At 36.7% G+C, this 27,046-nt stretch overlaps 3 protein-coding genes across 5 annotated transcripts in view; 2 read left to right on the forward strand and 1 right to left on the reverse strand.

Moving 5' to 3' along the window:
• Positions 1–325: 325 nt before the first annotated feature.
• On the forward strand, positions 326–1,755 carry LOC142983981 (uncharacterized). The gene is made up of 3 exons (XM_076131244.1): positions 326–763; positions 1,028–1,196; positions 1,528–1,755. The coding sequence occupies exons 2-3, from the start codon at positions 1,037–1,039 to the stop codon at positions 1,725–1,727; spliced, it is 360 nt and encodes a 119-aa protein (XP_075987359.1). The 5' UTR covers positions 326–763; positions 1,028–1,036; the 3' UTR covers positions 1,728–1,755.
• A 392-nt stretch (positions 1,756–2,147) lies between these two features.
• LOC142983899 (uncharacterized) lies at positions 2,148–2,653 on the forward strand. The gene has a single exon (XM_076131081.1). It carries the CDS (start codon positions 2,208–2,210, stop codon positions 2,628–2,630), a length of 423 nt encoding a protein of 140 aa, XP_075987196.1. The 5' UTR covers positions 2,148–2,207; the 3' UTR covers positions 2,631–2,653.
• A 3,055-nt stretch (positions 2,654–5,708) lies between these two features.
• LOC142984034 (muscle calcium channel subunit alpha-1-like) overlaps positions 5,709–27,046 on the reverse strand; it is a 62,411-nt gene continuing 41,073 nt past the window's right edge. For 2 of the 3 annotated variants that reach the window (XM_076131342.1, XM_076131341.1), the window contains 25 exons: positions 26,937–27,044; positions 25,039–25,091; positions 24,075–24,212; positions 23,608–23,722; positions 23,132–23,262; positions 22,558–22,702; positions 21,906–21,986; positions 21,620–21,721; positions 21,503–21,535; positions 21,006–21,191; positions 15,808–15,907; positions 15,323–15,504; positions 14,888–14,985; positions 14,577–14,665; positions 14,252–14,392; positions 13,757–13,922; positions 10,390–10,555; positions 9,745–9,850; positions 9,164–9,242; positions 8,775–8,867; positions 8,306–8,346; positions 7,666–7,742; positions 7,168–7,274; positions 6,711–6,777; positions 5,709–6,359 (listed from right to left, as the gene is read on the reverse strand). In XM_076131342.1, coding sequence (XP_075987457.1) covers positions 6,288–6,359; positions 6,711–6,777; positions 7,168–7,274; positions 7,666–7,742; positions 8,306–8,346; positions 8,775–8,867; positions 9,164–9,242; positions 9,745–9,850; positions 10,390–10,555; positions 13,757–13,922; positions 14,252–14,392; positions 14,577–14,665; positions 14,888–14,985; positions 15,323–15,504; positions 15,808–15,907; positions 21,006–21,191; positions 21,503–21,535; positions 21,620–21,721; positions 21,906–21,986; positions 22,558–22,702; positions 23,132–23,262; positions 23,608–23,722; positions 24,075–24,212; positions 25,039–25,091; positions 26,937–27,044 — 2,676 coding nt within the window. In that variant the 3' untranslated portion in view covers positions 5,709–6,287. Of the gene's footprint in view, positions 6,360–6,710; positions 6,778–7,167; positions 7,275–7,665; positions 7,743–8,305; positions 8,347–8,774; positions 8,868–9,163; positions 9,243–9,744; positions 9,851–10,389; positions 10,556–13,756; positions 13,923–14,251; positions 14,393–14,576; positions 14,666–14,887; positions 14,986–15,322; positions 15,505–15,807; positions 15,908–21,005; positions 21,192–21,502; positions 21,536–21,619; positions 21,722–21,905; positions 21,987–22,557; positions 22,703–23,131; positions 23,263–23,607; positions 23,723–24,074; positions 24,213–25,038; positions 25,092–26,936; positions 27,045–27,046 lie in introns of those variants that run through there. The other variant, XR_012960130.1, reaches the window with a different exon arrangement.

Consider the following 27,046-nt stretch of genomic DNA (forward strand, 5'->3'; position numbering starts at 1 on the left):
CATCTAACATCCGAAAAATTATTAGTTATAGCTTTGGGTTCAAACCGTCGACCGCTAGGAGGTGCAATTTTAAACCACTTCGCCACTGCTCTCCTCAAACATTCCTTAAAGTTACAAAAATGTGTAATGCGGTAAGAGTAAAGGAAAACATGAGTTGAAAGTTTAATACATGCAAACATTTAAACCCACATACATTATACATAATATAGCACCTAATAGTCAAAGGAGTTTTTCTGTTTATTCTATTCAAAAAGGTTTCAAATCATATGTTAGAAGACAACCTTTCCCTTCAGTCATAAAGAATCAAAAACAAAACACTGATTGACAAGGTGCAGTTGTCTCAAAAAACAGTAAAAAATTTCACACCATCCCACCACCACCGACCAAACGCAACTTGCAATAGAAAATAGAAAAAAATGGTTCCCATCTAATACAACTTAATAACCATGTCTGAAGAAGAGCTTTGTCCAAGAAGCCCTAAGAAAAGGAACCCATGTCTTCCTTGCATCTTGCCGTATACTCAGATCAGCATGATGGAGCACGAAGAAAAAAGGGAGAGAAGAAATGATGAGCAGAGGCAGAACTCACGCTGCCAATGCACTGCCAACGAGCCTTGCTGCCAACCCGTGGACGACGACCATGACCAACGACGCTAAAGACCACTCCTGACTCCAATAGACCAGTACTAGAGGAACCATTTAAACCGGCACTTCAAAAAACCATAATATTTTCTACACAAGAACTAAAATCTTCCAAAATATAGGTAAGACATACACAGATCACATATTCAATGTCTTGATAGGTGCGTAGTACTTACCAGCGGTACTGTATGACAGTTTGTATGGATGTGGATGAGACGAGGGAAATTTGTAAGGATCGTATTAAGTGGCGGTCTTTAGTAAGGATTGGTTTCCAAGTATGAGGTTGGGTTTCAATGTAGTCTTAACTAACATTTTAAGCATTATTATCAAACTGTAACGATCTAAATAGTACCTAAAATATAGTTAAATTAATATGCTTTTTCCAGAACATCTAAATGACGTCATTCTTAGTAAAATACTGCGAGAAAAAGGAGCCTCCACATCCTTGTGACCCTACTCCTCCGTGTGACCCTGACGAGGAGTTAGTTGGAGAATGCCAGAAACCCTACCTTTGCAGGGAACGGCTGAAAAACCCAGCTGGTCCGAGTGAAGTCAGTAAGTAAATAATCTCCTGGAGGCGTAACGTGAATACTTCAGAGCGGTTTCACATCCATTGTTTTTTGTTTAATTTGCCTGTAATCAATTCTGGAGTATCATCATCACAAACAAGCTTTACGCTTTCTTTCTTCTTGCCTATTTGTCACATATGGTGGTAGTAGCTACCCTTCGTAGCTTTCCCTCCTCGTCTTCCTCAACCTCACGTGCATTTAGAATCAAATATTTCTAAAAAGGAGAGAGAGGTTTACTCTTAAATCCTAAACGATAATGAAAATTGTAATCAATATGCGAATTAAAATTATAGTAAAGTTTTGCTACAATCTTTCAGCACGATGTAGAACGGGTGCTTTCATGAACGTGAAGACCTGCAGCGTGCCTGACCCGGACCATCCCTGCGACCCCAAGCCGCCCTGCAGCCTCAAAGGTAACAGAAGGAACTGCCAGCCTCCAACACTCTGCCTCCACAGAATCAAGAACCCAGAAATACCGAAACGACCCATCACCTTGGACTGTGATCCAACCAAATAACAAGAAAAATAACCAAATAAATAACCAATAAATGGTGTGAAAAATACTTTTTGTTTTATTGCGATTGCGATGAGAGCCTATTCGCTACACGAGGGAAAGTTTTGGTTTGTTGTTGGATACTGCGTGCAACCACATCCAAACTTAAAAATATACTTGTCCTTTCTTAAAAAGGCCTGATCCGATTTGGTTTGGTTTGGGTAGGTCCCAGTCACATCCCTGGTAGAAAGGCAGCTTAAGCTTCGATTTAAGTTCATTTGACAAAAATACATTTTCTATGAAACCTGTGGCGTTGACGCGCGTTGAGAAAACGCGGCTTTTTTCTGCATACCAACCTCTTTGTCATAATTTACAAGACAAAGTAGTAGTTATTCTCTTTGGACAGCAGATCAATCAAAGAAATAAAAAAGCTGTCAGCACAACACGGAACAAAAACCACCGACGTTCGTCACGCCACAATGGAATAAATAAATAATCCGGGACATGTACATGAAAAAATGCACCGTCGAAGAAATACCGGAACCTCCGCCACCTGATCCTTGCAAACTACAGCGAATCAGGTTGAAGGAAAAAGCAGGTATTAAAATATGTCCTCCGAAGCCAGTCAGGAAACCAACACCAGCACCCACCTGCCATGCTCTCTGTATAGAAAGAGTTAAAAACCCACCGATCGTATTAGACAAATTCGATCATCCAATAATCTGTGTTGTTGAAAGAGAAGTGACTACTACTGACAGGTGTGACGAAATCGAACTCAAAACACTTGCTCGACAAGACCCTCCCTGGCCAGGCTGTCCACAACCTCCTGAACCTCCCCCGCCTCCGATTCGAGACCCATGCGAAGAACAGGACCGCAGAGAAAGACTAGCCCGATGCAAGGAACGAATGAAAAGATACTTCGACTAATGGATAACCAACCAAACGACAGCTCACCGAGCGCCCACTCGCTTCTCGATAAAGTCATGTATCAACTCTTCAAGAAGCCGACGGACGAAAGCCTGGGCCCTAAAAGGAAACTAACCGTGTACCCAATCAATAGAGAACAACATGACTTTGATAAAGAGGTAACAGATTTGGAAAACTTGATCAAAAAATTACAAGATGAAATAACTGAAATGTCTAAAAATGCAACGAAACCTTTGGAAGATTTCTCACCTAATGAAAATGCAGAACCACAGATCACTCAAGAACTGATACCTGATGCTACATATGACAGTGTGATCAGTCATATGCCTGAAAGTATTACTGAAGAATTGGATGAAAATTTTGACGAAGTTAGACGAAACTTTAAATTATTATGGGACGACCCATCTTCAGCAGCTACTAGCGATATTCCAGAAATAAATAGAGCTGATAAATTAAAGGAACCTTTTAAAGATAAAGATGAAGCATGTACTGAGAAGAAAATAGATCAAGACTCGAAAGACGTAACGAATGTTTGGAATTTCCATATACCTGACTTTTTGCATTTGAATAGAAACCCTAGCAAGTCTCCAGAAATAATTGACATAGACAGTGGTTCGGACGATGAACTAACTAAAACTGGTGATGGTATTATTATAAATGATAGCCAAAAAGCACCTGAAAGAAGTGAACCTGATAGTAGCACGCTAAGACTTGGTTTATTGATGAGAATATTTGGCGACAGAAGCAAAGATGAAAAGAATAACAATAATAAAGTAGATATGAGTACTGAAACATCTGACTCTTTGAATGCAGATCTAATTATTATTTCACCTTCAAATAACGATGATAGATACGAATTTATATCACATACTAATGAATGCGAACAGACAAAAGATACGCCTGATGAACAGTCTGATGTATACGAAACTTCAATGACCGAACAAGATAATAACAAAATTAAAGATATATTTGCATCCATATTTCCTGATGAAGATAATGAAAAGTTAGACATTATTATGCCACCTGAACCTATTCCAAAAAGTATCGTTGAAACAGATTTTGTAGTTTCTGATAAAGTTGATAGCTCTGTCAACACAAGTATAGCTACAACAGAAGATTTTGGTCAACAAAAGGAAGTAAGCATTATTGAAGCGCCTAAAACAACTCTAGATGATTCTAAACTGAAGTCAAATCTAGCAAAAATTAAAAATATATCTATCAAACAATCGAAAGCAAGCTTAAGTGATGATGACCGGAAAATACTTAGCGAGTTAAGCAATGATGCAGATTCTAAGACTGATGTACCGCAAAGACTGAGCATTATAAACATTTATATAGATACGAAGAAACGTAACAAGGGGCCGCATAGAAAACACAAATCAAGTGTCAATATAAGAACAAATAATTCTAAAGTATCACAAAAAGTAACCGGAGTCTCTGAAGGCAACATACCATCTGAACACAAAACTGATTCTGACGACAATACAAACATTAGAAGTAAAGAAAATATCAATGAGAAACCTAATTGTTCTAATAGTCCTAACAAACAGGATTCAACTTCATTAAAATCTTTGAGAGTAACGAAAGCATACAGTCACGACTTTAAAAACCCAAGCAATAACGTCTCTATAAGTTCAGAGAAAATTGAAATACCTGACAGTGTGAAGAAAATTTACAAAAACAGCAGTCCTAAGATTGTAGATAACGATTTTTCAAAACGCAAAGGACCTCAACAACCTAACAAATCAAGCTTAAATGAAATAGCCGTACCTAAAACGCTTAAAGGAGCTACTTTAAAACCGTCAGAACCTGGGACTAATCTTGCCAACACAGTTCAAAAAGAATCCGGTGGACAAAATCCTAATAAAATTGAGAACAATATCAAAGAAATCGCAAACACAGTGAAAAGGGATTTAGCAGAAATTATGGGCATTAATACTACAAAACCAAAGGTTGAAGACGTCAAAAACCCTACAAATGAGGTAGAAACTCTAGAACACACGGCTAATATCATCGTAATACCTGCAAACGCTACATCAGAATCTACCAAACCTGTGGAAGCAAATAAAAAAAGTATATCTCCAATACCAGATGAAATAAGCAAAGGCCATCTAAAAGACCTTACTAAAGAAACATCAGAATCTAGCAGCCGGCCTACAGAAGAAAGCGTCAACGAGAGTGTTAGAAGCGAAATAACATCTACAAATACGTCTTATTTTGATAGAATCATTTCTGAAAACAAGGAAAAGAGTTTGGAGAATACAAATGAAGTTTTAACTGATGAGTTTGAAAGCATAGCTGATAGTAACGAGTCTATTAGTGAAGATAGTTTGATTGGTCGCCCAATTTACGTGAACAAGACAGAAATTATTATAAACAATGGTGATGATATAAGCGATGTGTTTGAAGATTCGCATGAGTTTCTAGACGGCTCCGATTTGAAGAAAAAAAAGAAGAAAGATGAAGAGTAATATTTATTGAAAGAAATATAACGCTGCAATCTTAAAAGTTGTTTTTATCTATCTTGTGGGTAGTACTCGTAACTGGCGGTTGTGTGTGACAAGATGTATGGATGTGAATGAGGCAATGGAAGTTTGTAAGCATTGTACCAAGTGGTCTCTGCCTACCCTTATGGGAAAAAGGCGTGATATTATGTATATTTCTGTTGTACCAGTACTTGATGTATGTTTGAAGAACTATACGAGCCCTTACAAAAGTGTCTATGAGTGTGATAACGTGTGAGTGGGAGCGAGAGAGAGTGTGATAAGTTCGAATGTTTGTAATGGTCCGTATCTCTCAATATCAATCAATCACTCAATATTTTGCAGATATAAGCAGAAGCTTATTGAAAACTGGGGAGTTTTGAAAATAATTATCCATAGTGGACGAGTACGGAATTGGATAGAGTCATGTAAGTATTTTGATTATTATTAAGATTAAATAATATTACAAGGAACTGACATTGTTAACGGCGAAGCGTGGGTGTACTTTCATACACCTCTCTGCCTTCACCTTCGAGTATAACAGGCGTGATAATGTGTACATATGTGTATAAAAATAAAAAGTCATCAATTTAAAATCCATTTCAACAATTTATTCACAATAACAGGTATATTTCCATACAAAATACATCATTTAAAATATTTTATATCATTTCCATACTAAATAAACATCCACGTTAAAACCTAAGCAAGCATTTATGACTAGATTTACCCAACGTAATACCCATAATACATATATATTCATTTTATTCCATTTAAACACGTTTATATCAATAAATTAAATAATTTACAGCAGAAAATATAGCAGTATTCGATTTAAAGGCAATAAAATTGTTTGGCACATTTCATATATTCCGAATAAATAAGGCACATAGCCTGATTATAGTATAATTATTTTGTATACATATTTAAAATTCCATTTAAAAATTCACTCCATACCACAAAAAACTTATCTATTAACCCCATAGGGGATATTTTTTAGAAAAAATGGGACCGAATTTTTAAAAGCAGGGAAGCTCTTTTTATTTACAAATATATTCTTCGAAAAATCTATGTCCTCCTTAAGAGCCCGGCTAAAAGGCCATAGGGGAACAAACCCTGATGGTATTCAACCATAGGGTATAAAACAAGACCAGAGAGGGATCCTGTGGGGGGGTTATTTCTTTCTCGGCGGGGGCTGCATGGGCGGCTGGTGGAAGGGATGATATTGCCGTGACAATATACTCTCCTGAAATTAAGAAAAAAGTCCTGTAAAGAACATAATATGAAGACGATTTTTCCAAAACAATACGAGAAGAAAACTTTGAAAACCTGAAATAACTTAAGTATTTAGTTCGTTTCAACATAGCTTTCACTGCACCTGTAGTCGAATTCAGCTCATAACTATGTCTTTAAAATAAATACTACTGACAGACGGTCATACATCTAAGGAATGTCTGTGCAAGGGTTGCTTAATTAACCCACAGGACGCATCTGACTAAGAATGCCGTAAAATACGCCACTTAGGTACAAAATGCCTACAGATCATAGTTTAAGGTCATAGATAGAATATTTTTTGTATGTATGTTTGTAAACTCACCACATCAGTCGGCCTGGTCGGAGCAGCACCCATCTGTCTCTCTTGTAAAATTATTTGATTAGCAGCGCTGTAAAAAACGTCGCATATTAGTTCACAGGCACAATTCATACACCCCTGCCTACACCTTATGGTTTAACAGTTAAATAAATAATATATACACCTTGTATTAAACAGAAGTTGGCAGCAGAATAGGTTTTTTATAAAACTAATATCCACTGCACGTCGACGGAACCGTAGAAAAAATCGATCCCCATGGCGTTGTAGTTTAAGGCGGTTAGCATGCCAGTACCACTACATTGGAATAACATGGGTTCGATTCCAATACCAAACAAATAATTATTTGTGTGTGGTAATGTATTTCAAATAGTTGCTTTTGGTCTGGTACTCCTTTGTTTGTAAACGTATTTTCAAGACAAAAGTATTTCATATTATAATATTATAGTGTGTTATATCTCACGTGTCCATCTCCTCGGGAGTGAGGTCGAGCGCCTCCTGCATCTCGCGCGAGGTGCTCTGAATGAAGTCCTTGTCACAGTACTTGCCGAGCCCCTGCTCCGTCAGTACCTGCAACACACCACCACATAATGTATAAATACACGTTAAATAATTGCAACACACATACTAAATGTGAAAGAATAAATAAATAAATATTAATATTAAGAAACTCGGTAACTCTCTTTATATTCTGATTGTTATTATTTGAAATTGCGAAACATTAACTACCGAAATACCCTGTAAAGGGAGATATTCTTTATAAAAAAACTTTATATTATGCTCTGTGTACAAATAAACAACATTTGTATTTAAATCGTCTGCTAAAAAAGAGTGAAGGTTTTTTTAAGGCAGTTGCGTTAATACCTGCTCAGTCAAGTTGTGAATCGAAAAAACAGGACATGATTTAACTCGAATGTGAATATGAATATAGTGTGTTGGTTATTATATAATGAATACTTACTCGAGTAATAAGATTCTCCGCTGGATTCTCTATGCAATAAGGCACGTTGTTGTTCTGTCTCTGCGATTTGTCACGATCTACGGAAAACAAAGAAAATCATTACTTTAATATAATTATTACCTACTTGTAAAATCTACCTGCTTATGCACGAAACTTATTTAAAATCACGCCGAGGTTGTAGGACTGTAGAAAAGTATGAAAATTCTGTGGTATTTTCTTAACAATATTCATTATCAACGATCATAATAATATTGTAGTAACAATCTTTAAAAGAAACACAATCCTGAAAATTATACATACTATGCAAATCAGTTTAACCTGCTTTTAATTCACTTAAGTGTTTTCGTGTTATTTTGAGTGTCTTTTTAAACCATGCACAAGTTTGGATAAACATTTTGATTGCAATGTTGCAGTTTTTTACCTTCAAGTACAGTGCTGCCATCTTGTGCTAAAGCTTTTAATCTAAAAAGGTTGTTAAGCAAACAACAATAAAGTAACGTATTGGTTAACATAAAACATAACGTGCATAAATAAATAGAATACGTACTATAAATAAAATAATATAAATAAATAGTTGTAAATAAATAAAATACGGTACTAAATAGATATTCACAATCACAACACACTAAAACGGACTTACAGTTCTTTCTCATAGTCTGCATTAAATCGTTGGACGTTTTTCTGCGAATATTATTTTCAGTTATTTTTTTGATAAAAAACATTATACAAATGCATAATTTAGACTATGAAGTCGCACTTTTCTATTGTTCAAATTATTTTGATAAGCGCCACCTTGTGGCTTATATTGTAAAACTGTTCGAAAGTAACGTTTTCAAAGTTTCACACGCCAAATAGTTCACAGTTTGATTTACTAGATGGCGTTACTAGTATATGTACAAAAATAACTACAGAGATAGAAAGTAAGTAGTATGTTGTTTTAAATGAGTGGTTCTTTTATTGGTCTTTTAGCATCTGTATAATGTCTTAAAATTTTAATGTGCCATGATTTTATACGAAAATAGATACACTGATCACGACACAGAATAATATAAAAGAAAATAATTAGAAGCTTTTTTACGTTGTTTACGATAGACGTAAAAATAACTTACTCGATTGCTTTGAATATCTTTTCGGAGTCTTTTCCGTGAAGTAGAGGCTGCATTTGAATTTCTTCATCGCTTTGATTCGCGTCCTCATGTTTTCTGAAAAAACAAAATGGTTTTCAAAATATGTTAGGCGAACACATGGTCATTGTTACATTTTTCAATAATGTGAAATAATGTCATAATGCATACTTATGTATTTAACTTGACAATTAATAAATAACTAATTCTAATTTCCTCAAACTCTTTTCTTGGAAACTTTTTCTTTTATTAGGAACTTTAGTGCAGTTTGATACTGAGTATCAAACTCCTATTATAATTGCTGCAAGTTACTGTTCAAACTTAGCTTAACACATTATGTAGGTAGGTGAAAGATGGAATCTAAATATACTTACGGCTCTTCCTCTGGTATTTTACCATCCATGCCCAGTTCCCTCCTCATCATCATGCCCAGGGACGGACCTTCTTTCTCATCTGAAAGCAATACTTAGTAATTACCTAATCAAAGTCGAAAGCAAAACTTTAGTCTGTTATAGAGTTGAGCATTATTTCAGTTTGACTGTTACTGTGCGTAGTGATAGACATACGGCTACATACAGGATGTACCGGAATAAGTATGTCATAAGACTCTCAAGAATGAACATTGAAAAACACCGGCCAACGGCACATACTTTAGTACGGTCTATGAGATACAGCCTGGTGGCAGACGGATAGACGGACAGACAGCTTACCTAATAGGGTTGCGTCTTTATGTAGGGAACCTTAAGAATTGATAAAGGGAAACACGCTGAACAGCTAAATTACTAAGATTTAGATATAATTTTACAAGACAATTTTATAAAATCTAAGTTAATTTCCTAGAAAACAATACGTCTTCGGTTTTTTATGGTTATTTCCAATCAAATCTATACAAGCGATGTCGGGAATAGGGAAAAAATCTAGTGTATATATAAAATAATAGGTAATGGATACATACTGCCATTCCTAGAGGGGTGCATGGTGACGCGTTTGTCTCGCCCGTAGAAACTCTCTCCGTGCTTCTTGATGCTCGTCCACACTGAGCCGAACAATGTGTGGTTACGCTGTAACACAAATAATTACGTACATATCTATTCCAAGTTATTCGACTAATCAATCACTACGATCATTACTACGGAGTAGCTCGTGGCTTAGTTAACAACAGCCGCGCGGATCGATCTCCGAGGTTAAACTACGCTTGCTCAGGTTGTTCTGTTAACGGGTGACCATCTAATACATATCGAGTTCCTCCGTGTTTTGGAAGGCACGTTAAATTGTGTATCCCGGCTGTAATTTTCGAAGATCTTTGACAGTCGATATCAGTAGTCAGAAGCTTGAAAATCTGACAGCCAGACTTAGTGAAGAGTATCTGTTATAACCCAACGATCTCCTCACTCATCCCTGGTAACATTTAACGGTAGTTTCTTCTAGCGTCAAAACTCATACAAAAAAACGCTATTGAATAGATAAAACCGTTAAATGTACCTCAGAAACCAGGGGTAAGTCATTTGACTTCATTAAGTAACTGACACATATTCAGGAGTGGAAAAACCGGGGCTAAAAATCAAAAACAGGCAAGAGTTTCAAAAACTTCATCCCTTACCCTATGCATAGGCTCCACGACTTCTCCAACCAGTTCATCCAGGTTCCCAGATATGGCTCTCTTGAGCTCCGGTCCAGCTTCATGCAAGGTCCTCAGGCCGGCCTGCAGCGTCATCTGATTGGTCTGTTCTGTCGCCGCAGCAGCTTGCTCCTTGCGTTTCCTGAATCTGTACCCGTTATGTGATCGAAGGTTTTCTGTTAGTCTTTGTTTGATAGTTGATAGTGAAATGAGTACCCAGATTGAGTGTGTGTAACTGAACTAACCAAACAGCTTTGGCGTTTGAAAGAAACTTAATAACACAACTTCTATTTTAAGGTTCGATTCCGTGACCCAAAACCTGTTTCTTTGAAAATCTTACTATAGCTTTCAAAGGCCCTTAAAGCATCTCCCAAAGATGCTTAGGCCTTGCTCTATTAATGATTCATATAAAAGTTCTTTTTCTATTCTGCTCTTAATATTACATATAAGTGGAATAAACATGAGCTGCCTATGTTTAGTTATTCATTTTCGTAGTTATTATTAAAACCCAACTCAAGGTAATGAATTAAAAAATCAGTAAGTTTAGAGAATTAAAATGTTTACTAACCCTGTAAGAATCTGTCAATAAGTATGTTTGTACGTGTCGTGTAAATATATACAAATCTATATCTAAGATATCACATCACTTCATGGAATCACAAAAAGCTAAATCTATCAAAACTGTGCGATCACGAATTATCCATTGAATTTCGATAGATTTGATAATTTTTAAATACTCGAAAAAGAACTTGGTTTGATTATTTTGGTGGCATTTTACTCAACTGAATTGTCGACACTGTTGACTTTTTCCAGAGATAAGTCTTTAACTTTAAAATCTTTTAGTTAACTGTGTCAAATAATAAACTATTATATTATTTCTATTTTTTGAGGGCATGCAAAGTACCCAACCTGCACTTTGCCAGCATGATAGACTCACGGTCTAAATCCTCTCTCAAATTGGGAGGAGACTCTTGCCCAGTAGCTAGACATTATGCATCATAGCAATGGTTTAAAAAAACTATCTCTAATATTTTTATTGTGATGAATGTTTAACGAGTAATTCAATCGCTAAAAATGCTGATAGATCCTAATACCTTGTTTCAGGTTATGTATTTTTGATTACCTTTAAATTAACATAATATTATAGCAAAGTTAAAATTTAACAGTTACGTCATCAACCAAGCTCTTTCAACCACAATTAAACAACTTAAAAACCTCAAATCAATTCGTGATCGCTTTAAATCGTGTACTCAACTCAAATTCCCAAAATAAACAGTTAAAACTCAAACAATATCCATAACATGTCTTCTCTGTATTGTACAACCATTTGCCTAAAGTTTATGTTAAAATCTTCATGCAGTAACAATCGACATTGGACATAACACAAAGGGGTTTCAATCAACTCTAGACACGCAGGGGAAGGGGTAGGAATTGCAGATTAGGGGGTAAAAGACCTGGATTATTAGTAACTTTATTATAGAGACCCTTCTACATACATAAATAGAACCACGGCTTTTTGTTTTCCATGGGTATAGGTAAAAACAGACCTTTATCTTTGCTTAGTAATGAACCAAGATAGCCTTCTGTATAAAGGCTTTGTCACCCGGTTCACACTTGGGTGCTACAGTTATACAATCCTTCCTACTATTTAATTAGTCTCATTTAAAGACTTTAGCCTCATTTTCATTTAGTCAAAATGTTCTGGACAAAAAACTTTCTCATCGATCGTACTCACGGTAAAAAGACTATGGTGTTACGTGATTTTGCAAGTAATCATTGACTACTTTGTTACTAATGCAAAAACCCAGAATATAAAATTAAACCTTCCCTGATCCTAAAATTATTCTAAAGACAGGTGGTCTAAATAATCTCGGTCTTAAACATAATAAAGTTACTAAACACAAAGGTTATTAACCCGTCAATGTGCAATATCCTAAAGAACTGTGCAATCTAAGCAAGTGACTGTAACACAAACAGAGGAAACATGCTTTGGAATTTTATCAAAAAATGTCGCAAAATGGTCATGCTGTAAACAAAAACTTATTGGATAATGCAATGGGCTCTGCTCGGATATAAAACCTAGCGGGGAAGCTGAAATAAAAACAAATTGATAGGAATCTTACAATCATTTAAACCAACTCTCATGTGGACTAAAATGGTGATAATAGCCACGAAATTTCACTCAAGGAAAGTCAAAAAACAATAACAGATTTGTGAAACTACAAAATTGAGAACAATGGAATCTTTGCCAATTACTTATGAGTAAAAAAGATGTATAATATAATCATATTGTTTTTTTTGTTGTCCCACTGCAGGGCAAGGGTCTCTTCCCAAACTAGGGAGAGGGGTTAGGCCTTGAGCCCACCACGCTGGCTAAGTGCGGGTTGGGGACTTTTATTGAAAGAAAAAGATAAAAAATGTAGTAAAAATGATTGTAAATCCCTCAAAAATCCCAAATAACAAAAGGAGAATCATTCACAATCAAAAAATTCAAGGGAAAATCTGTCAAGCATCGCTCTTGGAACAAAACCAAGGGCATAAGCGTAAATACAGCGTAAAATAAAATCTTCCAATGTTGCTTAGTACTCGTGAATGGACTTACGCATGGTTCCTATAAAAATAGAAATAACTATGTTAATGATTGTGATTTGGAAATAAAACATGTTTTATGAACATATAGGTGTTGTGGATGAAGTAAGTTTCAAGTAAATTAACACTAAATGATTTGTTGTTGAAATAGAATAGGTACTCAATTTCGTGAACCAACTATCGTTTATAAATACAACAGATTTACAAGGCTTGATGAAAGTCTTACCTCTTCGACCAAAAGCAAAGTTTTTTCGATGTTTTTTTGATAACTCTCAAAAAGAAGTTGGTATTTTGCAGTACATTTGTGCGTATTTGGCACTTAGATATTCACCAGAGTAATTTGGATGTCATGAAATGCTATATTTAGTTTTTCAGTTATTATTATCAGAGAAAATGCATTAAATACCGTTCCGTTCCATTTCAAGAACAAATCACGTCTTTAAAAGTAGTACAACTCGAAACTCATACAAATTACAATTTTACACATATTTGATTTACTAAGCAGCTACCATCAAATACTTATACATTTAAATACAATATTGTATACCTTTTTATATACAAAACTGTTCAAACAAAGGGCAAAATTTAATAACTATCAATTTAAAAATCGTATTATTAAAATGCAAAGACTTTAAACTAAATATTTTATACAATTTAAAGACTTAACTGTTTACCTAGACGATTTAATCATTTCTTCAATGAATCAAGGGTATCAGAGAATTATTCCTATTACTAGCAATAAGAAAATGATTCTACTAACCTTCTAAAGTAGTCTTGGATAAGGAACGTGGCATAGAACTTTCCAACGGTGATCTCGTTGGGGTCACCTGGAGGGGGTACCACTTGATCCAGCAGTTTTGGAGATGTGCGCTTCCAAACCTTTTTGATGATCGCCCGGAGTTCCGTGTTGCAGTCGTCGATTACACCTAGATTTACGAAGCATGGTTAAATTGTCTGTAGACAGTATTTTTAATGTGAGAAACAATTACGATTTCATAGACCTGCATGATCTTGTATGTTAAACAGTTACGATATTACAAGATCTGTATGTCTGGACCCGATTTTATTTCTATAGGCTATAAACTTTTCTATTATATAGTGCATTTATGGATAGAAGGCGTAATTTTACGTAGGTTTGTAGAATTGTTATTAGATTGCTTTCCTTAGACTTACCTCCACCCTTATTGGACTTACATTATAATATGTGCTACAAGCACGCAGCTACGATTCATATACTTTACATAACTATACAAACCTGTTGTCTTAATCTGCAACTGCGTCCTCACGACAGCGAACAACGTGGCGTTAAAGTTGACAGTACCATCGGAGTTGAGAGGCATGTTCATGGAAACGAGACGCTTACAAGCCGTGCGATGTGGACATAGTTTACCGAAACCTGGAAAACATAAGAATTATAACACCAATCTAAAACCGAATATAATTGATATCAGTAGACTTTCAAAACAAGAGCTAAATCTATCTTCTGCTGATTATAACTATGGTGACACTCAAACAGTTTAATGTCCAATTGTCCTTGGACTCAATAAGAAATAGGTACGAAACTATTTGATTATACTTACCTAGCGGTGGACTAATTTTTCTCAATAATGTCACGACGTCCAAATGTTTGATCCTTCCTTTAGCATCAGGATCGTATTCACTCCATAACCTATAAATTTGATCCAATATAAATTTATAATAAATTTAACCCATTAATGTCCCACTGCTGGGCAAGCCGGGTCTCCTCCCGTAATGAGGGAGGGGTTGGGCCTTGAGGACAAATCCAGAATATAAATTGTAAATCTTTTGAATACAATGCGCTTGTTGAAGTATAGCAAGAAACCAGTCTATAAAGGCAGTGCTAAAGTGTTACAAGTGCAAAATCTAGTACCTAACAAACTCGTCAAGATGATGAGGTCCCAAAATAGACCAATCCCTGGTCAAATAGTCGAAGTTGTCCATGATGACGGCGACGAACAAGTTGATGATCTTGAAATATAAATAAAGTCAAAGTCAAGAACAAATCTGAAAGGAACCTTGAAAAGTAAACAGTGGTATAGTAAATAGTACGTAATACTAAACAGCAGAATTAAAAGGCCAAACTAATGTTACTTCGATCCAAATATCCGAACGCTTTTCATCTAAACGTACCAAAATTCAAAAAAGATTTTAATAATATTGCATCTTGACTAACGGTTTTACTGAGTTAAAGACAATTTCAAGAGACTTTAGGCGCATTAAACAATGAGTCATCTTATTTTTACCACAAACATTAACTGAAGGAGATAATTGAGTAAGAAGCTTCAAGGAAGAAGAAGGAACTTACCAAAAAAGTACAAAGCAGCGAGAACGAGATGAAGTAAGGGAAAGCAGCCCAGGAACCGCAGTTCCCTTCCTCGGGCTCCGGGAAGGCGTCAGGCCTGTTCGGCTTGATGCAGTGCAGTGGCTCGTTGGGACGCTCGTCCACATTCGGTGATAGAGCCATCATGATCTCTTGCCAAGCTTCACCTGTACACAGAATTACCATTTTATTGAAAGAGCGTATTTGTTGGTTGTTGATGTCTTTTGAGAGAGTGGAATTAAGAGGCGATAGAACTCAGAAGTTACCAGTGCGAGATTCAAGACACAAGCTTTTTTGTCTAAATCAATCTCAACTGGACTGATTTTATTATGATAAGGTTTAGAAATAGCGGTATTACTAATAACTGTATCGTTGGCAGCTTCTCATTAACTGCTATATTCAATTTTGCTAAGAAAAAAGACATGGCATTGACATTTTCATGTAATATTTATTATATTGAGAATACTTACCCGTAGCAGATCTGAACAGCACCATGAGAGCTCCGCCGAAGGTCTTGAAGTTGTTGTTACTGGTTATAACATCACCGTCCGGGAATACTTTACCGAATAACTGTAAGTAAAAACGATGAGTAGTAGTTTAAATATTATACAACTAACAGACATAATTGGTTTTATAATCAAACTAAAGAAAAGTTGGATAACAAATCCGATGAACAATTGATTTTTAAATATAGATACCTAAGCTTTTTACCTAGCATACTTGACAATCAAATGGGGTGACTTGCATACCAAAAAGTTGGACAACATGTTCTCCAACAAGATTGCCAACATGTTCGCCAACAAGTTGGACAACATGATAATGAAATATTATTTAAAGTTACTATATAAATATATAAAAATTTTACCTTCAAATAAAATTTGTATTATGCTTCCAATGACGTCCGAAGTCCCTTATGAGAGAGTACATCGATTCTTTCGCCTCGCCTGGTCGCTAGATGTCGCTACTTCCGCTTCCTAAATGCGCCAACAGCGCCACCTACTACTTCCGGTCCGCTAAGCTACCTAACAACTACAAGCCGCCATCTTCGTCATTGTACGGCTCATAATGGTTTAATACCAGGAAGACATTACTGGGACTTCGGACGTCATTGGAAGCATAATACAAATTTTATTTGAAGGTAAAATTTTTATATTATGCGTTCCGTTTGACGTCCGAAGTCCCTTATGAGAGAGTGTTTGTTATCTCCTGGTGGCTTGTATGTTGGTAACAATATTAAATTAAAACGCAACAATGTGATTGAACATATTATATTGTAAATTTAAATGCACATTGATTAAGATGCTAGGTATAAATCAAAATATTTCCTTATAAGTATTATGAATCAGGTTGAAAATATTGCGATAGAGATTTTTCTGATCTAATATCCCTATTTGAAGTATTGATCTGTTTCAGATAAAACTTTTTAAAAGTACATTCATGCTGCCAATTAGCCTTAGCTAAGATATCATTAATATGGTAATTTTCTACCCAATTTAAAGATGAGACTGCTGATCTACAGCTTCCAGCTGACGCCTGAATACCAGCATCAGCTAGAAGCCTCTTTATCCAACCACCAATCATAGCTGCAGTAGCTGGCCTTGTAGGACGTCTAGTTGCTAAGAATAAATTAGTAATATTTTCCCGGGTCCCTTGTGTCATATTTACTAAAGTACGTAACCAATATAATGCATCGACTCTTTTATCCGGTGCGGCCAAGAATGTCCAGCTAGATTGTTGGTATGAAGATGAGTCAGTTTTGGACCCGAAAACGTAATCGAATCAGTGTTATCTACAAAATGTTGACTATCAGTATGTAAAAGAGTTAAATCGTGCACTCTACGACCAGAACACAATAGTAAAATAGCAGCTGTGTGTCTAGATACTTGATATAAACTATTTAAATTAATATTGTAACTCTTTAAGAACCTTATCAAAACCCTAGCATCCCAAATCGGTAATTGAGAAGGCGCCGGTCTTGCCATGGAAATAGCTTTCAGTATGTGTTTTACTATTGGGTTTGCAGTAATTTTAATATCAGATATTGTTTCGCAAACGGATGCAATAACTGATTTATGAACCAGTATCGTTCTGTAAGAGAGACCGTCCGTCAAAAATAGATAACCTAGATACCTAGCTACGTTTACTGGTTCCGGTAAACGAAAATTAATGCTATTTTCTTGACAAAATCTCACCCATCTACTCCAAATGGGGGCATAAGTTTTTATTGTAGACTGTCTCCAGCATGATGACAATAACTGTTTCTCTTGCAGCGTCCAATTATCCGTCAAGGTATCCCACCCGAAATGAGCCAAGCTTCCAGGTGTAACTTGCAGACTTGTGCCGGCGGTAGCATTGTCGCTGTGTCCACCAGAGTCTTCTCCAGATTTCTGAGTTTTACAGGACGCTTCAGAGCACGATTTTTCAGGTCTGGCCTCCAAAAAGGCTTCGTCCACTTGGGTGCTACTAGAATGTACTGACCTGAGGCTGAGTTGAGGTGATCGAGCACCCTGGGTATTAGGCTGGGCGGCGGGAACAGCCATGCAAGTCGGTAATGCCAGGATCTGCTGAACGCGTCGTGAAAGTAGGCGTTCGAGTCTGACAAGTCTAGCGAAACATAGTTTTCTACGACATGTGCTGTCTGTGACGCAAAGAGGTCTAGGTCTGGCGTGCCCCACATGCTGAACAGTCTCGATGTCTCTTCTCTTGTGAGGTGCCACTCGGCAGCTGCGCGATTTCGTGAGAGGTGATCTGCTTCGATGTTGCACAGGCCTGGTAGGTGGTGAGGCCGAAGCACAATGTTGAGGTGATCTACTAATTCCAGCAGCTGATGGGTCAGATCTACTAATTGACGTGATCGTGTTCCTCCTTCGTTTTTGATATAGGACACGACTGTTTTGTTGTCGCTCTGAAGGATTACTGTAGAATTCTGGAGCTCCATTGCTTTGGTTGATATATCGGCTATCACAGCATACATCTCCTTCAGATTGCAATGCCATCTTACCTGATGTTGTTCCCAGAGGCCTTTTACCATGTCGTTGTTCACCAGAGCTCCCCATTGAATGTCCGACGCGTCGGTGATGACGTGGTTCGTCGGCATTCTTTGGGGATGAATCGCTGACTTCTGACTGATATTCTCCATCCACCATTTTAGTTCTGTATGTACCTCTTCTGGGAACTGAATCTGCGATCGTGGATACTTTCTGAGTTTGTTGCTGTGTCGCTGCAATAAGCGGCAATGCAACCTTCCCCGGTGGGTGATGAAGGTTGCAAAGTTGAGGTGACCTAGTAGGCGTTGCGCCTGTTTTAGGTTCCAGCTGCCGGCTTCGAGTCGTACTCGTAACATCTGCCGAATTCGTTGTATTTTCTCTGAGGGTAGGAACTTCGTGTTGAATTTGGTGTCCCATGTAATTCCCAGAAAATCGATTACCCTGGTTGGCGTTGTTACCGATTTCTCCACATTGATCCACCAACCCAGACTGGTCAAAAACTGTATTGCAATTTCTATCTGTGCTGCAAGCGTAGTTCTGTCCTGATGTATTATCAGATAATCGTCCAAATATACCACTAACCTCAGTCCTTTTTTGCGAAGTATTTCTGCGGTCCAGTTCGTTACCGACGCGAAAATCCGAGGCGCTGCTGCAAGGCCGAACGGTAGACACGTCATTTGTAACAGTTGACCTTGATAACTGATCCGGAGAAACCTTCTGTGTGCTTCCTTTACAGGTAGATGGTAATAAGCTTGACTTAAGTCCAATTTCACCATCCAATCTCCGTGTTGTAGAAAATTTGGCACTTGGTGATGGTGGAACAGACGGAAATGCCTTGGTTTCATATACTGATTTAATGCCTTGAGATTGAAAATTGTTCGACTTTTCCCGTTGGATTTCGGAATTATGAATAGAGGTGAGATAAAAGACGGTGTCAGAAGGGCCGGTTCTAAGACTTTTAACTGAATTAAATTTTGAATTTCTGTTGACATTAACTGTGATGTTGGAGTTTGATACTTTGTTAAAACATCTAAGGTAGGGAGAACTAACGGCGGTGTCTTGTTGAATGGTATTCTGAGACCGGTTATTAATTTCCATATTGATTTTGGCGGATTGAAAAGAGCCCAATTGCTTTGAAAACGTCTCAGACAGCCGCCTGAAAACCCTGTCGAGTCATTTATTTTTATATCCTGATTTTCTACCCCCTGCTTTATAATTTCTCCCTCCCCCCCTCTTCTTGGCTGACGAGTTATTATGCATGAATCGTTCGGAATCTTTGTTTTCGGCCCGTTTGGGTTTATTATTGTAATTCGACTGACCGCGAAACGACTTTACGTTAGCAGAGGAGGTCGAGGGCTCTGGAGATTTTGCCCGGGTGCGGGAAGAAGATGGGGTCTGTTTTTGTAATTTATCTACTCCACCAATTTTTTGTAAATATGTTGACAACTGACCGGGGTCAAACATGTACTCGCAAGACGGCGGAATTTGACTCAGATCCTCTCTCATATATTTATCTTTTAATTTTTTTACGATATCCCTACGGCGCAATTCTAACACTTCGGCTCGTTTCCCGCATATCACCTGTAGTATATCGTGGGATACTGCCTTATATTCGGACTCATTTCCAAACAGTTGGTTTAATTTTTCGTAAATGGTAGTTGCATTCAGCTGAACGTCTTTAGATGCCGACCAATCGACTAGGTTCTGTAATGCCGAGTTTACAGCTTCATTTTGAGCCAAAAATGCATTGGATAATGCCGCGAAACTACGTTCCATTTGGAACCAACGTAAGGGCGCAAAATTGTCTTCAAAACGTCGCAGCTCTTCATTAACTCTTAATTCGGTAAAGGCCGGAAAAGCCGCATACTTTTTCTGAGCGTCTGTATATCGAACCGCGTTCCAATCGGGTGAGTCGAATCTTTGCATAACCTTAATTTTTTCGACACGTGCACGTATTGCCTTTGGTACCGCCGGTTCTTTGACAGAAACGCCCAAGTTGACAATACTACCCGCATCTAATTTGGGTGGATTTAAAAACGGATCATTGGGTATTGGTTCCATCGATACCGAAGTGTGTGGCACGCTGTTGCTTTTAGATATATTCAACGGCGGGGTCTCTGTAGATGTTGCGAATGCGGCCGTTAAAATATTATTCACATGGCTCACTAATTGTTGTGACAATATGTCAAACCTTTCCTCCAGGTCCCGTGAACTGCAACGCCTTTGGCGTTTCCTTGGTGGCTCTTCTTCCGACGAACAATCCGAAGAACTATCACTATCATTTGAATTTGGCGCGGTAACCTCTTTTTCACTCATTTTCTCACCGAAGAGGTTATGGTAACGGAAGACAAACTAATTATATTTAAAATTAACTTTCTACTTAAATCTCGAAAGCCAATTAAAATTATATAAAATTTGCGACAAAATTAATCCAATAAACTAATAGATTTTTTGAAGCGACCGTGTGCTCGGTTCGAAAAACGACGCAACAATGACGAAGATGGCGGCTTGTAGTTGTTAGGTAGCTTAGCGGACCGGAAGTAGTAGGTGGCGCTGTTGGCGCATTTAGGAAGCGGAAGTAGCGACATCTAGCGACCAGGCGAGGCGAAAGAATCGATGTACTCTCTCATAAGGGACTTCGGACGTCAAACGGAACGCATAATATCCTATTAAATTTATACCTGCATCCCAACGACAGCATAAATGAAGAACAGTAGCACAATCAGTAACGCTACATATGGCAGTGCTTGGAAGGACTTGATAAAGGTCCATAGTAGCGTCCTGATTCGTTCTCCTCGAGATAGTAGCTTTATGAGACGCATGGCTCGGAACAGACGGAAAAACGTAATATATTTTAGTAGTGTACCCTGAAATGAAAAATAAAATTTTATTCATATTAAAAATAAGGGGTTAGATAGGCATTGTCAGGATGAAAGGGAGACTTTTGCCCAACAATAAGATCAGTAAAAAAGTACATAACAACTGGATAATGTAAAAAAAGACTATGTTAAGAAAAAATCGCAGGCTCTGATAAAAATCCTTCTAATTTTGTCACCTTAGATAATTTTGTAGAAACAATATAAATAATTGTCTCTCTCAACTACAAGAAAAATAAAACACTGTTCAACTAATCTATTCTTAAGTCCATAGCAAAATAAATACAATATTATTCCCTTACCTCTTTACTTTCGTTAGTAGCTTCCGCGCCATACTGAAAAGTAACAGAAAAAAATAACTTATGGAAGATTGCATGCGAGATATCGAAAATGTAATAATAAATATAACTTTTGCTTACCGATATAGGTTTATTCTCGTTTACTTGCGTGACAACAATATCTATTATACTACCCACTACTAAGATGAAATCTGTCGTGTTCCACGCATCTCCGAAGTAATTCTGCAAAAATATTTACATGTTATAGAGTATCATTTAATTTATGTGTCATTCGTCAAATATATTGACACTAAATTGCTTTGACTTTAAATTTTGAAGTAGGTGTCAAATTATGAATTTAAATAAAACTGCCAACAAAATGTTTTTGATCAGTGATCTAGTTTAAAGTAATAAAATTAATACATACCTTAAACCTGAACGCAGCTAACTTAAAAACGAACTCCAACATGAATACCGTTGTAAGAATCATGTTGATGAAATCCAAATACTGAAAATAAGAATGGAATATTTAATTAAACATTACTTACTACTAATAAGATTCATCTTTTTTAAAATTAACCATTTAATCATGAAACTCAGTCTCTCAATTTATTACGCTTTCATTTCTGAACCGAATTTTATAAAACTTGGCATGTCTATATTTACCCAAGCTCAATCATATTGCTTTTTTAGTCATACTTTGAATTACTATTATCTACTTATAGTAATGTATAAAGGTGAAAGATTTTAGAGATTATTTTCTACCTATAAATTAAATAAATTTAACACTGCTGGGCTAGGGTCTTCTCCCGTAATGTGGGAGAAGTTAGGCCTTGAGTCCACCACGATAGCCAAGTGCGGGATGGGGACTTTGCATGCCCTCAATAAATGTATTAAACAAATTTTGGGCATGCAAGGTTTCCTCACGATGTTTTGCCTTCACCGTTGGAGCATGTGATAATTATTTCTAATACACACATAACTTCGAAAAGTCATTGGTGTGTTGCCTCTGGTTGGAATCTGCGACCACTTGCGTGGGAGGTATCAACTTATATCACTCGGCTATCACTTCTACCTACCTTTTTATATTCAGCAGGAGCTTCGTGGAACTTCATCATGAGCGCCACAGTGTTGAGAACGATAAAGAAGAATATAAAGTACTCAAACCGCTGTGACGTCACGAACCACCATGTTTTGTACTGAATACGGTGTTTTGGGATGTATCTGAAATAGTGAAAAAGTTTTATCACAGAAATGTTATTGGTTACTGATTCTGCGGCGCTGTGGTAGTGCTGTACAAGTTGATGTCTGGTGTGTAAATCTAAGAAAAGATAAAAAAACCAAGGTGATACATGCCCCGGAAAGCATACTAAAAAGTCATCAGTTCTGCGCAGACCCCTAGCCGAGTTTTGCTGTCTATATGTATAATGGGTTATAAGTATGATGAGAAAGTAATATAGTGCCTACGGTTTGCCGCTTTAGGTAAACATAATTCATTACTAAAATTACATTAATTTCTCGAGATAACTTCGTTCAGGTAAATGTGCGGTTCAACACCGTAATCGCAAAGCTTGCTAGTCATGCAGGGCACCAATAGATAGTGTTATCCTTAATATTGCTATACGTCAATAGATGGCGTTGTGATAAACTTACCTTCGTACAGGTTTAGCTTTGAGTGCGAACTCAATACAGTTCCTTTGATTCTTGTCCAGTTCACAGTCTTTGAACTCTTGTTCTCCCTCCTTCTGGAATGTTACTATGACGAAACCTACGAAGATGTTCACCTGCGAAATTGTATTACTATTAGTATTGAATTTTGATTACAGTATAACACAATTTTAGCATATTACAACAGAAGGCAAAATTACATCTGAATCACAGAGCTTTGATTTAAGTTACCCATAATCGTGAGGAATAGAGCCCATTTCATCATCTAACCTTAAAATTTGGGACATACTGAGCATATACTTTTCGTAATTTTTATGATCAAAATACTAATTAGAAATTGTTCTTAATTCTAACGATACATGACTTATGGATTTGTATGACCGACTGTGATACAAAGACAAACATAGCAGAAGCATTCGATAATATCACTGGTGTTATATTTGTAGTAAACAATAACTTACCATGAAGAACGCAATAACAATAATGTAACTGATATAGAAGAAAGCGACTAAAGGTCTGGAATTTTCCACAGGACCGTGAGCTTCTTCGTTCGAATCCATTGATGTTGACAACAATCTGAAACATTACAATATTTATCTAGAATGTAAGTAAATCAAATTATCTTTGCGGTAGATTCAGCACACCTCAAAATATTTGATCATATTATAGGATTGTCAAAGTTACAAGAAGAATATCATAAAGTTCTAAGTGGTTCCAGCGAAAACAATGTTTATTTTGTGTTAATAATAAACAATTAAAAACCGTCTGGAAAAGAAAATTGCGCAAAAGTTTTCCATCAATAATTACACCCTTATATTCTTAATTATTCCCTTTCTGTTTTAAAGACTCGTAAAGATAATTCTTGTATTTTGAGGTGCTTCCTCCAAACAACAAAATATCAAATAAATAGCAACTGCAAATGTCTTACCCTGGCCACCCCTCAAAGGTAGACACAGTGAAGAGTGTCAGCATCCCGCTGAGCACATCATCAAAGTTAAACTTGTTACGTCTCCACTCTCGCTCCATCTCCTTCGGCTTGTCGTTCTTGTAGATAAGATATGTGCCGCTGAAATGTTATAAATGCAGTATTAAAAGCCTCATTCACACGAGTAGGCTCGGATTTTTTCATACGCAAGTATTGAGCCGAGTGGTATAAGTTGACACCTCCCACGCAAGTGGTCGCAGGTTCGAACCCGAGGCAACACACCAATGACTTTTCGAAGTTAAGTGTGTATTAGAAATAATTATCACATGCTCCAACGGTGAAGGAAAACATCGTGAGGAAACCTTGCATGCCTAAAATTTGTTTAATACATTAATTGAAGACATGCAAAGTCCCCAACCCGCACTTGGCCAGCGTGGTGGACTCAAGGCCTAACCCCTCTCTCATTACGGGAGGAGACCCTTGCCCAGCAGTGGGACATTAATAGGTTAAATTTATAAGTATTGAGAGTCGTCCAATTCGTGGAATCCTGTGTTACCTCCTTTTACTAAAACCTTTCAGGGTGTTACCACATCAATCGATCGATCATCGATCGACGTCGGTCATGGTTGATCGATCAGTAGGAACTATCGATCGATCCATTCGACTAATCCAATCAACCATCGCTTGATGGATTGGTGTGGTAGAAACTATCGATCGATGTCGACTAATCCACTCAACCATCGATCAATGGTATCGATTGATTTGTGTACACCTTAAACAGTTTTAGTAAACCTTACTTCAAAATTATACAAATTGTCTACTTTTCCTGCTAAAAAGTCGTTTGTATACTTACCTTTTATTGTCATCATTCTATAGTTATTGCGAATTTATTGATATTCGTAAGAATTTGATTTATCCATAAAGCATTAAAAATGTTGTTGATGAAACAAAAACGTATAATACTCACTGACACTGGTCTTCCGTCACTTTGGTTATATCTGTACATTTATAGAATTTACCCTGAAATCATATACATATTAGAACACATACGAACATACATAAAACATAATATTTCAAAAAATTTGGACATTAAAACATTTCATCACGAATTGATTTAAACGACAATAAGTTTGATATAAACGACAATAAGTACCTATATAAGTAGTAAGTGTAGTAAGTCGAAAAATATTTTTGCATATTTTTTTAAGCTGAGCGCAAACGTCAGTCATTTCTTATTTAAAACAGACGATAAATGAAATAATTGCGTCACAAAATATCAAGTTTTTTTTTACAAAATGTTGTTTATGAAACTTTAAAAAGACAGACTCGACCACGTAAGACAAGTGTGTTTTCAACTTAAGTATGAACTCAGCTATAAAGAATAGAAATATAAAACTTTTTTAGTCAAATCGACATAGTGGTCCAACGAAAACTTTTTGTGGAAAAAATATTTTTGTAAATTAAAAATAATTATAGTAATGTTTTCAATCACCTGACCTCGATTTCTAAAAGCTGCTGAAGCTAAGCACATAAAACATTGATTAGTACATAATGTATTAAACAGCTGTCGGATTAAACTATATACTACATAGGGACAACATTTAAGCTAAGATTTTATAAAGATCTACGCTACGACAGTTATAAAATATGAGATTAAGTCGAAAATTATGTATAGATACGATATTGAGACATGAAATTGACTTTGACGATAATACGTGGTTAATATTTTAACGATAATTAAAAGTAATGTAATTATTTGCTGATTCAAAAATGACAATTCTATTTTTCCACCTTTCATATTAATTAATTCCTTGAGCGTACGGCTAGAGTTGTAATGCAATACATTCATGGACGTTTGAGTGGTAATGTGAAAACATAAGGGTTCTATTTTATTTTGGCATTGTGGACCAGTCGGTGAAAAAATAGTTGATATTTTCACAACACTTAACGACTAGTCGTGTTAAAATTACCTTAAACAACTGTATACCGACGACAGCGAACATAAATTGCAACATATGATTTATAATAAATATATTTCCGATAGACTTGATCGAAGCGAACACACATTTCACCACATACTGAAGCACAACAATGCAAACAAATTCGTTCAAGCGCCGAACATAACGTTACCCAAATTGCAGTGTATGTTTATTTGTTTTTTTATCGCCCGTTTTGTCCCAATGTGCGTTTGTGTAGGTGTATGTCAACCACAGTGTAAAAAAATGCAAAGAAAAAAAACAAAAAACTGTTACAAAACATGTCACAAGGGAAAAATCGCCTACTTACATCGCGTTAGTCCTTGGTTTTACAGAAACAAAAAAATCACTTTATACAGACACGCCAGTGTCCCGTTCTGACTGTGTGATACTCTGATATTTCAACAATAAAAAACTTAAACACAGTAATAGACCAAGTACCTCACTCCTAGTTTTCGAGTGAAATGTCAAGGTAGGGCATACTGTGCAACAGAAACACACCGAAGCACATAATTTTGAGTCCAAAAAATCACAAATTCGGAAAAAACAAACATAAAAAAAAACATCACACAACACCTTTGGGCTAATTTAAAAAAAAAAACATGAAGCATGCAAGCTCCTAGTTAGGATACAAGAATTTTTTGGACCCACGGGCAAAGCGGAGGAAAGGGTTAGTAGACTATGTCGGGATATGCACGTAAACAAGCCTCACACAGAAACGAAATCAGATGATTTTAGAAAAATAAAAATAGTGCGGGAAGGTGTTTTTGAGTGCTTAAAAATACTTACTCCCACAAACGTATGTGAATTGTAAATAAATTGACCCAAAGGTGTCGGTCGTAAAGTAAAAAAAATATATCCAAATTTTCTTTGTTTATTTGTCCCCTACCTTGAACATTTGCACCCCCATGACGGCAAACATGAATTGCAGAAGGTTTGTCACCAACAAAATGTTGCCAATCGTTTTAATAGCGACGATGACGCACTGAACTACGTGCT

This window comes from Anticarsia gemmatalis, chromosome 25, assembly GCF_050436995.1.
Source record: "Anticarsia gemmatalis isolate Benzon Research Colony breed Stoneville strain chromosome 25, ilAntGemm2 primary, whole genome shotgun sequence".
NCBI lineage: Eukaryota > Metazoa > Arthropoda > Insecta > Lepidoptera > Erebidae > Anticarsia > Anticarsia gemmatalis.

What these genes read in the sequence shown, in the direction of transcription:
- LOC142983899 (XM_076131081.1), top strand. Translation starts at nt 2,208, where the DNA reads ATGTACATGAAAAAATGCACCGTCGAAGAAATACCGGAACCTCCGCCA.
- LOC142983981 (XM_076131244.1), top strand. Translation starts at nt 1,037, where the DNA reads ATGACGTCATTCTTAGTAAAATACTGCGAGAAAAAGGAGCCTCCACAT. An exon ending in AGCTGGTCCGAGTGAAGTCA is followed by an intron (nt 1,197 to 1,527) that starts GTAAGTAAATAA and finishes ACAATCTTTCAG; the next exon opens with CACGATGTAGAACGGGTGCT.